At 34.8% G+C, this 12,426-nt stretch overlaps 1 protein-coding gene across 2 annotated transcripts; it reads left to right on the top strand.

Moving 5' to 3' along the window:
• Positions 1-2,705: 2,705 nt before the first annotated feature.
• Positions 2,706-12,105, top strand: LOC108981221 (nuclear transport factor 2). 2 transcript variants are annotated; one of them, XM_018952326.2, is made up of 9 exons: positions 2,706-3,121; positions 3,223-3,357; positions 6,543-6,852; positions 7,468-7,718; positions 8,424-8,616; positions 9,160-9,281; positions 9,389-9,454; positions 10,678-10,759; positions 11,464-12,105. In XM_018952326.2, the coding sequence occupies exons 1-9, from the start codon at positions 3,083-3,085 to the stop codon at positions 11,634-11,636; spliced, it is 1,371 nt and encodes a 456-aa protein (XP_018807871.1). In that variant the 5' UTR covers positions 2,706-3,082; the 3' UTR covers positions 11,637-12,105. The 2 variants fall into 2 exon arrangements, with proteins under 2 accessions (XP_018807871.1, XP_018807873.1); XM_018952328.2 differs by having other exon boundaries at positions 2,707-3,121; positions 11,526-12,105.
• Positions 12,106-12,426: the final 321 nt, after the last annotated feature.

A 12,426-nucleotide genomic window follows, 5' to 3' on the forward strand; every position in this document is an offset into this window, starting at 1 on the left:
ACTTTAAATTTATATAAAATATTTTTAAGTAATGCTAAATATAATCTTAGAGTGTGTAAGTCTTGTATATTTTCTTTTAAAAAGTAAAATTTATTATTAAAAAAATAATTTCATCATGTGTATTTTAGATTTATATTTTTTTTCAAAGGCAGTGGGCATAGTTTGCACATACTTTAAGTGTAAATATTATTTATTATTATTTTTTCTATAAACCTCGAAATACTCAAAGATATATTAATCTACAATTTTGCTACATGCAACCGTTAAGTGAAATCGTGAAAGAATCAGCTGACTCGTCAGCTGAAATATTAAAAAAAAAAACATAACACTAACGAAATGAAATGAAGAGAAGAAGAACTCAGATTTCTCATTTCAGACAAAAAAACCATAACTGGGCATTGTTGGGTCACTGTCGTTGTTTTCATGTGGGTGTCTCCGTTATCAAGAAGAGCTCTACATCATTGTCTTCGTGTGGGTGTCTCGTCTATCTTTGCTCGTCTCCACATGAACAATTGGTAGATCTCGTGCATCTTTAGAGTTTAGACCATTTTGCAAGTTGTGGATAAGGTTTACTGACTCACGATTAGTGGAATATAAGCTTGCGCTTATAACGCCCAGTAAAGAAAATTACTTTCAGTAATGGGGGATGTAAGCGCAAGAATCATCAAAATTTTCAGGTAGCAACCCCACCAACTTGTGTAGAAATATCGGAACTATGATGTTAGTTTCCAAAGAGCTGGCTTGGTCTCCCTTTCCTCTGCAATGTTATTTCGAATTTGATAGCACATTCGGAAAAAAGATTGGCGGTTCTTTCTCCTCCTTTTGAAGTCCATCGTTTTGCGCTAGAGAAAAAGAAACTGACCAAGAAACAAAAAACTCTATAGGTAACGGGAAAAGACGAAAGGAATTCTGGAAGACAAAAGAAATCCTGAAATGGAGAAAAAGGAGAAGATGAAGGGGAAAAGAAACGATGCCGTTTACATTTTATCACATGGGACACGGTTTCCCTACGGTTCCATTGGCCGGTTATTTATAGAGTTTTTCATTAATCTAATCTCTAATAAGCCTCGAGTTCGTTAGATGGTGGGATGAAATTTTGAGTGGGTAGTGAGCTCGCTGGACCTTATTCTGATGAACATGATATAGGCTGAGAGCTTGATGGAGATATATGACATGGGCCATGAGTTTTGACAGAGCTCCTTCTCACTTCTCAGCATTGCAAGGCCTTTCTCCAAAAATTTCAACCTGTTTTTGTTTTTGTTTTTGTCACTTCTACAATATCAAACCCTACAATATCATAAATCTGCTGCTAATAAATCCTATTTTATAATATTTTTACTAAAAATGAAGTGATTATGACACCTTTTAGAAAACTCCTATTAGACAATTTTATTGCACTTTTAATTGAAATACGTTATTATTATTATTTAAAAAAATTAAAAAAAAATTGTATCTAAATATTTTATTCTTTTATTTGAATTAAACTCTATACCCATTGAAACAATATGTAGGGTGGGCTTATAGACCCATGCCAAATTCCCAATCAAATACAAGGTGAAACTCTCAACTTGGAAGCCACGTGGACATTCCTTCCCCTACAAGTACATTTCCACTTTTCAATTTTGATACGGATGTGCGATCAATGTGAATGTGAACAAAAAAATTAACAAAACCCTTTTTGCAGAAAAGCAAAAACCCTCTGAACTCAACGCCAAGAGATCCCAAACAATTCTCCAACTACTATTGGGCCAACTACACCGTTTGCTGCCTCGTATAATATTATTGCATCTTCACTTTTAACCTTCCCAACATAACTGTTATTGAGAATCGAGGAATCTATTTATTATTTTAATTATTATTATTATTTTATCATTTTATGATTTGATATTAGATAATAAGTTTATAAATAAAATATAATAAATAATTTACAATCATTTAATACCATCTTATGAGATAATCAAAAGATGATATTTTGTATCATAGAGTGCGTAAATATTGTGTATTTTAAAATATATATATATATATATATAAAATATTTACATAAAATATTTAATTTTTTAATGGTAGACTCTACTCTTTTTCAAAAAGAATATATTACACTTATACAACTTATGATTGTGTCTAACATTAATTTTATAATATTATTAATTTTTTTCTCTTATTTCTCAAAATTCAATAAAATATGTTGACTAAAATCATTTTTCTACTATTTACAAATGAGAAATGATATTTGCAGTCGTGAGTGTGCAAGTGCCGTACAGTCGTTTTGAAAAAAATGAATAAATATGAGATCTACATAAAAAGAAATTAATTTTTTAACAGTAGACCCCACTCTTTTTCAAAATGACTACATAATATTTGTGTACTTCACGACTGTACGTATCATTACTCTTTACAAATATACTGAGATATTCTAAATAATGATTCTACCCTCCATACAGTAACCCTTTCACCCAGCCAATCAATTTGAGGATCGTGTCCTGCACATCACCGTCCGATCATCAGGCTTACACCACTCCAGTCCTACAAAGTACTGTAAATATTGACGGTATACGAGATAAACCGCAGCCGTTGAGAATACGTTTCTTTAATAGTAATGGACGGTCGTGATTTGGCAAGTCTTCCTAAGTGCCATTTACCCAATCCGACGGCCGTGGTTTCGTGTGGTATTCCCCAGCAACACAGTATAAAAACAGCGAATCAAAAAGTTTGGCCAAGGAAGAACTCGGTGCAGCAGACAAAGCGCTCTCTCTCTATCTATCTTTCTTTGTTCACAGATCTATCGTCTTGAGTCTTCTCATTTCTCTCCTCGATCCCTCCTTTCCTTCTCCGTTTAAAATCCGTCTATTTCTCTGGCTCTCTCTTGATATCTTTCAATCCGTCTTCCTTTCTCTGAAATCTCCACTCACTGTTTCTGTGAACTGTGTTTTTATCTGACGCGAAAAACTGTCATTTAAAACCCTAGTTACTGAAGATTAGGGTTCGGTATACTATACCTATCAGTGGATCCGTGACCCAAAATCTTTGTTTTCGGCTACTGCATGCTTTTCTAGAAAAAGGGAGCGAGCAGGAGACTGTGAAAATGTCCTCTTCTTACCCTGGACGTGTCGGTGCCACTCAGGTCGTTGCATACGCACGCACACATGGATATGGGAGTTTATAGATGTATGACAAGACTTTTTTATTTCAATGGCTGATATGGGATTGTGTTGGTTTTTGCAGGTGGGGTCGTACTTTGTGGGACAGTACTATCTAGTTCTTCAGCAACAGCCCGATCGTGTTCATCAGTTCTACACCGAAGGCAGCACCATGATACGAGTCGATGGAGATTCAAGCGAGTCCGCCTCTGCAATGCTAGTAAGTCTTTTCGGGAACTGTTTGTGGATAACTGCTTATATGTTTGCGAATTTTAGCATGAGTATGTATATACATTCATTTTTCCATCACTTTTTTATCATCATCACTTATCTCATTCTAGGTCAAGCTTGATTCTTGTGGGTTCTAGTTTGTTTTCTTGTGCAAAACATGTGAATCAGATTTGGTAAAGTATTATCTCTTGGGTTTGTGTGTATGCTTTTAAAAATGGAATATGATTCTGACGAATGGTTTTTTTCACCTTTCGAGGATGAACCTGTTTGTATATAGTATGGGTTTAATTTTTTTTTCAGTGTTTATGCTTTTAAAAATGGAATATGATTCTGAGGAATGGTTTTTTTCACCTTTCGAGGATGAACCTGTTTGTATATAGTCTGGGTTTAATTTTTTTTTTCAGTTTTCATTTTATTATATTATGCGCTAGAAGATTTAGCTTTATGATCAGTAGGTGAGAATGGTTTTTATTTTTTATTTTTTGTGGCGTTAATTTAAATCTTTGTTATTTAATGATTAAGGAAATGTAGGAGGGATTCTAGTCATCCATAAAAATAATGCATCTATATTAGACAAGATAACCGGAGGGAATTTCTCCTATGAATGTGGACAAGGAAACGGATGTAAGGTGTCGGAGACCACTCATAGGGGCATGACTGTATGAGTTCTTTTATTTTATTTTTATAAGTAGTGTGTGCTTTTATGAACCAGACATGTTGGTTCAGATGTATGAGATACCTCATCATGGACAACATAAGGCAAGTTTTTTGTATTGGCATCCAAATAGGCTTCTAAAATGGGTCAACATGAGTGTCATGCCTAGAGGTGTCTGCCAAAGAGATGGCTAACTGTGGTTTTAGGTTTGATGTTTGTGTTCATTTTTTTTAATTATAAATATTGGTCAAAGTGTCGTGGTTCTGGAGAGGAGATTGCAATGATGTTTGTCTACTGACCTTTTGACACTTCTTTTTACAAATATGGCTATGTGGAATTTTTCTTCTTGGATGGGTTTGAGATGGTAGATGGTAGTAATGGGCTGGAAAGATACTTAAGAATATTTTGTGTTTGCCTTCATTGGTGTGGTCAGACCACGCTGGCACTTTAGAAACCCTGGAAGCATAGGTTTCAGTAAGTTCCTAGAGCTCATTATTTTGCCAAGCCCTTGACACTAGCAATTGATTTGCTTTCTTGTATAGTTTAGGTGGTCTTATATTTGTGTAGTCAACAACTATTTAAAACATCTCTACTTTTGATGGCAATCTTATGACAGGAAAACTTTTTTTTTCTTAATGATTAAGAATAATCTTATGGCAAACAAACTGGTAATTCAATCACAAACTAGCACAATATGGATAAGGAAGAGATACTTATACTTAAAGTATGCAGTTCGAGAAGAATTGCCTAACTGTTTTACGTTTTTGTTTATAGCAAGATATTAATGCCTGAATAGGTTTGCAGAGTGAATTCTGGAATGTTTGGAAGGAAAGTGATTCAATCCTAATAAAATAAATGCCTGAAGTAAACATCACCAAAATCATGCACAGCCATGAAATGCTCAAATGTGAACAAATGGTCACCATACCTTATACATCTGTGCGATTATACGGACATATATATTAGCAGGCAATCTTATTGACTTAAATTTATATATCTGCAAAAGGAAACTGTGTTTATGACATATTTTAAGGCAAACATTCATGACAGTGTATATGCAAAATGTCTCTTTTTTTTTTTCTTTTTTTTTTAATCGGTAAATACGAATTTTATTAAAGAAAGGCATATATGCAAAATGTCTCAAACCAAGTATGGTTTACATAGAGATAGAGGCTGTTGATACTTTCCTTTTCTTATTTAGGTGTAATAAAGCATATTGCACTAGTTCCTGACACGTGACCTGCTTTATTTACGAAATCTTAAAGACATGCAATGAAAATTGTTTCCACTTTATCAGATCCAACCCTTATAAAAAATTTAATCAACTCTTACAAGTTGTTAATGCCAACTCTACCTTAGAATTTCGTGTTGATAGGTCGATAATTAGAACAGTACATATGATTGTAGAGGATAGTTTCATGGCACCCATCTTTTGCCAATGACATGAAGTCACTTTAGATGGATCTTGTGTTTTTGGAAATGTAGAAACGAAAAGCAAAAAAAGTCCTATTGTTTTTTTCTCGGCCCAAAATATTGTCTGTTTCTGTGAAGTTTACCTATAAAGAAAAAAGTATTGTCTGTTTCTGGGAAGTCAACCAATACATATTGTTCAATTCCTTTTTATCTAGAGTTGTGAGGTGATATCAGTATGTGAGAGGATATTTTTCATACCACACATATCTTTCTAAATCTCTTACTCTCCATGTCCTACAATAGAGGGCATGATTTCATTCATGGGGTTTTGTAGAAGATGCACACTTTCGGTCCTTATGCTTTATATCAATTCCAGTTGCCACAATCTATTTTGGAGGTAACCCCCCCCCCCCCCCCCCAAAAAAAAAAAAAAAAAAAAAAAAAAAACCCCAACATTAGAGAATCACTCTATTGAAGCCACATTCTCTGTCATTCTTGCTCATCCCTGACTTCGATAAGTATTTACTCTATGGTTCGGCTATCTAAATTTTCATAACCATTCTAGAAGAGTTGGGTTGAACTTCTTGATTGGTCTAATGCCCATTGTCTTCTCTCTTTGTTTAATAGCATAACACATTCTTAGTTTCCACATACCTGATCTCCATTTTTCCCAGATTGTCCCCGTGGATCCATAGTAATCATCTTTGCACTTAAAAGGGGGGAGCCCAAAAGAAGAAAGAGAAAATAGTTAGAAATTCGAAATAGCATGTTTTATTGGAGCCACTTTCCTCTTTTGTGCCAAGAATTCAAGAAGCAAGTTTTCTATGATTTTCTTTCACACCTTATTACCATTTCAGGATTCCAAGGGGCTGGTTAAGGGGCAGACGACATTTGTAGTAAGAGGAATTGTGATATGAAATTTGTATCCCAATATCTTGCAGATGCAATTTGATATGGCTGTTGATCTTGCAGATACAATAGCTGTGATTCCTTAAATTTTTGTTTTTGCCCTGTTGTTTGTCTTTTGCTTTATGAATTAGTTGTTTCTTATTCCTTGCTTTGCGTTTTCTCCATGTTGATTAATGTTGGTTTTTTCCCTTCTGCAGGAAATCCATACACTTCTCATATCACTAAATTTTACTGCAATTGAGATCAAGACAATCAACTCTCTTGATTCTTGGAATGGAGGTGTTTTGGTGATGGTTTCAGGATTGGTTAAAACCAGAGATTTCAGTGGAAGAAGAAATTTTGTGCAGAGCTTTTTCCTTGCTCCTCAAGAGAAGGGTTACTTCGTTCTCAATGATATCTTTCAGTTTGTTGATGATGGAAGAATATACCAACATCAAGCACCCATTCCATTAGAAGGCAATTTCGACGCACAACCAAATCCTTCTAACACTCTTCCCGAGCCGCCAGGTAATGCCACTGCTTTACTTTGAGATTAATCGAATTACTACTCTGCAAATTATTGTAATTGGACCCTGGAAGTTTTGCATGAGATTTTTTGTATGGCTCAACCTAAAACTTAAAGCAATTATATGCATATAGGACTCATTGTATGATGCAGATGTCTTTTCAAAATTTCCAGCAAGTTTTTAGGGTCCTGGTCTTGGGCATTTCAGCTCAGTTATAAAGTTTTTAGTGCCTAGTCTTGGCCTTTTCAACCCTAGACTGTGTTTAGTTCGGTGCAATTGTAAGGTTAGTTATACCGTCATGGATTCTTCTTTATTTTACCAATTTAAGGCATAATTATTAGAAGTCATGATTGAGATTCCTAGTCAATGTTGGTGGTATTTTAATATTAATATGTAAGGTAGATATGTTCATCAATTATGGGTTCAAATTATTATTGGCATTCCCTAATCTCTTGATATGGAAAGTAGATATGTTCATAGATCTTTCCTTGATCTCTGACAAATTTGCCTTTTTCTTCACTATTGGCATCTAACTATTCTAGATTTTAATAGGCAAACAGATCACCTTTTTCTGTTCTTTTTTCTTTGTTCTCTTTTAACCCTGTGCATTTAGCAGTTTCTGACTATGTGGAAGAGGCCCAGGACTATGTGAATTCAATCCACATAGAAGATGATCTAGTTGATAAGTACAGTCTACCAGAGCAACAGCAGCAAGAGGACTATGAGACTGAAATTGTGGTGGAGGAAACTCCTGTAGAGGAGCCATCTCCTTCATTTCAAAGCATGGTAAACACTGTGCATGAAGCCCCAGCTCCAGCTGTGGAGGAACCTGTGGGAGAGGCACCAAAGAAGACTTATGCTTCTATTGTATGCACCTCTTCCATTTTTAGATTTTGTGTGGGTTTGTGGGGTGGGGAGTTAATTCACCTTTCTCCCTTTGTGTGCATTTTCAATGTGCCGCTATCTTTCTTCTTTTGCCAATATGCCTCTACACCGTATGGGCTTTGTTTGTTTCACTTTTAGCTTTATATATTCTATTTTCCCTTATCAAAAGTATATTCCACTTTGCTTTTCACTTGTTTATTGTTCTTCATTTGTTTCATTCTTATCAAATTGGCTGAAATGATCAAAAGATGATTGTTATTTGAGCTACACTACCCCCTGGATCTCATTAATCATTGTTAATGCAATAATAATTCAAAGATCTTTACCTATAAAAAAAATAATAATTCAAAGATCTAGGCATAATCGATGGGAAAAGATCATCTATGAGAGGAACTGGGGTTGTAGAAACGATTGCAAATCTGGCATACATTAATTGAATTAACAAAAATATGCATGTGGAGGGGTTTGCATGTTTGTTATTGGTTATAGAAAAAGATTTATGCACGGGAAAGAGGGAACCTTTATCGATATCTATTTGTCTGTTGGTTTTGGTATTTATGTATATATCCTTTATTTTGTAACAATGGATTCATTGTCAATTTTTCACAGTTTGAAATTTACTTGTTTGTGTTTGATTGGTTGGCTTATTCATCACGGGTGTTGTTTTTAATGGTTGAAACTTGCTAGCTGCGAGTTTCTAAAGGACAGACTGCATCATCAGTTGCATCCCAACCATCTTTACACAAAAGTTCTCCAGCTGTATCAGATTGGAATCATACACCACTGCCTGCTTCTCAGCAGTCAAACTTTGTGCCGTCATTTGTGCCTGAAGCTGGGGTAGATGCAGTGGAGGAGGGTCTGACAGTGGAAGAAGAAGAAGGTCTAGTTCTTGATTCATGTTTTGAAAATTTGTCAAGATTTGATATATTGATTCATAAATTGAACTTATTAGTGGTCTTTGGCTGACTCTAATGTTTATTCTTCCCGTTTCATGTAATCTATATATTGTTGTTAGCAAAATATATATGTATACATATTCAGGTAACATTCATATGAGAATTGTACCAACATTTTGAGAATGAAATATGCTATTTGCAAGCCTAGTATGTAATGCACCACTTACTGTGGGACCCATTATATTTATAAATAGAGTCAAAGTATCAATAAATTTTTATGTAAGCTGCTGTAGCAGGCTTCCACTTAAGTGGTGTGCTTGGTGTATCAACAAAGAGGTTTGCAAATAGATTCATTCTTTGAGGACCATGTGATGAGTCCAAACTCCCACTTTTATGTGGCATATACCAATATATTGTATATAGTTTGCATTAACTTGATGATATTCCACTCTGAGATTCTACATTTATATTGATGTTGAAGTATTTTCTTTTCTTCTTTAAGTTGATCCTTCTCCAATCATTTCCAGGTGAACCGAAGTCTGTCTATGTGAGAAACTTGCCTTCTAATGTTACAGAAGCAGAAATTGAGGAAGAATTCAAGAACTTTGGCCAAATAATACCTGATGGAATCTTTATTAGGTTACGCAAGGTGAGTTTTTTAATCTTAGTTTGGACTGAGTTTATATAGATTATGTATGTATATATATATATATATGATATAACCTTAAGAGAAGCTAAGGCAATCAATTTGTTCAGGAAATTGGATTTTGTTATGCTTTTGTCGAGTTCGAAGACCTTATGGGCGTTCAAAATGCACTCAAGGTCTCTCTCTCTCTCTCTCTCTCTCTCTCTCTCTCTCTCCATGTTTAAATTAGTAGAAAATGTCTTCAGGGAGTTGTGAATATCCTGTTTATATAATGGCAATCATTTTACCTTGGTTGTCTACCTACCCAATCCTATGATGTGATCCTTTGCTTGATCTATCGAATTTATTTTCATATTAATTGCTTATATTTTCTGTATTGGCTTGTCATTTTAATCATCTACCTGTCCATTGTTATATCTTTTGGATTGATGTAACGCCTCAATATAAGACCTTAACCACATGATCTATACTCCAAAATGACTAGTTAATGATACAATTTGAGTCTCATTGAGATCTTATAAAGAGCAAGAACTTCTCATTCCCAAGCAACGTAAGATCTCGTACACCACTTACCATTATCCTTATCATATAGGTATCACAATATACCTCCTTAAATTCCCGACGTCCTCGCCGGGCCAGTTCGTCGTAAGTGGCACGGCTCAAGTCCCACATTTCTAGTTGGGATAGACTCTGATACCATTTGTAACAACCCCAATGGGAAGACCCAAACCACATGACCTATACTCCAAAATGATTAGTCAATGATACAATTGTATTGCGATACCTCATATAATAAGGATAAGGGTAGGTGGTGAATGAGATCCCACATTGCTTGGGAATGAGAAGTTATTACTCTTTATAAGGTTCCAATGAGGTTCCAATTGTATCATTGACTAGTCCTTTTAGAGTATATAATGTGAATATCGTAGTATATTGTATTAATTCTCTATATTTTAAAATCAAAATATAAAAGCAATTCACTTTCCAATAATACTCATTTATTCATTAATTCAGATTCAAATTTAAGTTTTGATACTCCTGTCGCTTTTTGTAATAAGGACAATCCTGGAAAACAAAGCTATGGTAGATCAATAGATTTTTATTAAATGTTATTCTCATGAAATGTATGTTATGTAAAATGGGACTATATTTTCGGGACAGAATATATTTTGTTTGTCATATGGTGTGCCTAAAGAACCAGACTGCCTTATGTGCTGTTATTAATGTCACTTTCAAAAAAAAGGCGTGTTGTATGTCTTCAATGATCTTTTCAATAGTCTTCCAAAATCTCAGCTTGATTGATAATTTTTTTTATTTTTTGACAAGTAAAAAAAAAAAAAAAATTTCAAGTTTGTACTCTTTAATGTGATATTGACCAGCATAAATTGATTCTCTGTAGGCATCTCCAATACAGTTGGCTGGAAGGCAAGTCTACATTGAAGAGAGGAGACCAAACAGCAGCAGTGCTTATCGAGGTGGAAGTATGTGCCCTAAACTATTTCTCTAATAAGAAGTATTCTTTAACCCAGCATGATTGGACGTATTAAAAATGAGCTTAACAAACATATTCCTTCTTGGTTATCTATTATTTAATTGTTTGCTGTGAGCAATTCTTAATGTGGGATTCACTAATTGCTCTTTAAGGCAGTCTTGGCTAAAATTATTTCCCTGGAATATTTAAAACTTATCAAAAATATTTGGAATATAAACAAAGAGTAACTTTCCAAAATTATATTTTTTCCTACAAGAGGGTTGGTAATATGGATTTGATGGCAATGTGCTGCCACAGGAGCATGGGTATTATTCAACACAATGGCTACTGCTGTAGTAGCTGTGGTGATTGTGATAGTCCTTGCTCTCAACTTGTGGTAGTGATGATTTTTTGTTTTTTTTATTTATTTATTTATTTTTTTTATGGTGGTTAGTGTTGAGAAGAATAAGAAAGCTTCTTGCTTTCAGAATCAAAGCAATACCTGCTGTGTCTGCTTTGATATAGGCTTGTGGTCGATCACGTCTTATGAATCATGTCAAACCAAATGTAGAAACAGGGTTCATCGGCACTTATGGGCCAAACTGGCTCTTATCATACACACGTAATTAATTTTTCATATCCAATATCATCTTCTTGCCCAGTACAATGGTGTGCTTGGAGTAACCAACTTTTCTTTCTTTTGTTTTGTTATAGACTTGAATGTGAGTTCACCAAATTTGTGGTCTGTTAACATCTATGTGAAATACGTTGACCAGGAAGGGGTAGAGGAAGAGGAAGTTACCAAACAGAGGCCCCAAAGGGGCGTTTTGGTGCTCGGAGCTTGGGCAGGGGAAGCAATCAGGATAGTGGTGAATACAACAGACTAAGAGGCAATGATTTTTATCAGCGTGGTTCACGATGAGATAAAAAAAAAAAGGACTCAGGCAATCAAGTATCTACCGACATGCGAAACTATTCATGGGCCAAACTTAGTTTTTGGATTTGGGAGTTAAGCTTTTCGGGCTCATTCAGATAAAACACTTTCCTTCTAGCGGTTCCAGGAAATATGTCGTACTTTCAGGTGTGCCATTTTACATGAATGGGATTTGTGAGAAACTTGTTTGTGTTGTTTCTTGTGTGGGTAGTAGCTATTATGTTGTTCTCCCCCCCGGATGAATGAGTTTTATCATGCAATTCAAGTGGGATGTTTTTGCTAAGCATTTTAAGCCCCATGTTTTCAGGAAAACATGTTTGCTTCCTTAATGGACGACCCTAGGTTCTTATCACAGTATATGAGACTTTTTTTATCGGTCTCAGAATTAATGCTTACCTGTATTCTCGTATTTCAATGTTTTACTACAATGTTCTTGCCCGTCGCCTGCGTTTTATTACACACTATGATTTTGATCTCCTTGAATTCGGTCAGAGGATCTAGAGTTCGAGAGAGACATGCAAGTGAATTTTACAGTATTTATAACTATTTAATTTAATTGCGGGCTACGTTTGGATAGTAAGATATTCTGAGGTATTATGTGAGTAGTAGTGACAAAGTAATGATATAATATTGAATAATAATGAAGAGTAAAAAAAAGTAAGTAAAAAATAATAATAAAATAATAAATAGTAATGATATCTTGACACCCAAACTAGGCCTAAATGCATAATAAATTCCATGGT

The sequence above is a fragment of the Juglans regia genome, chromosome 10 (genome assembly GCF_001411555.2).
Source record: "Juglans regia cultivar Chandler chromosome 10, Walnut 2.0, whole genome shotgun sequence".
NCBI lineage: Eukaryota > Viridiplantae > Streptophyta > Magnoliopsida > Fagales > Juglandaceae > Juglans > Juglans regia.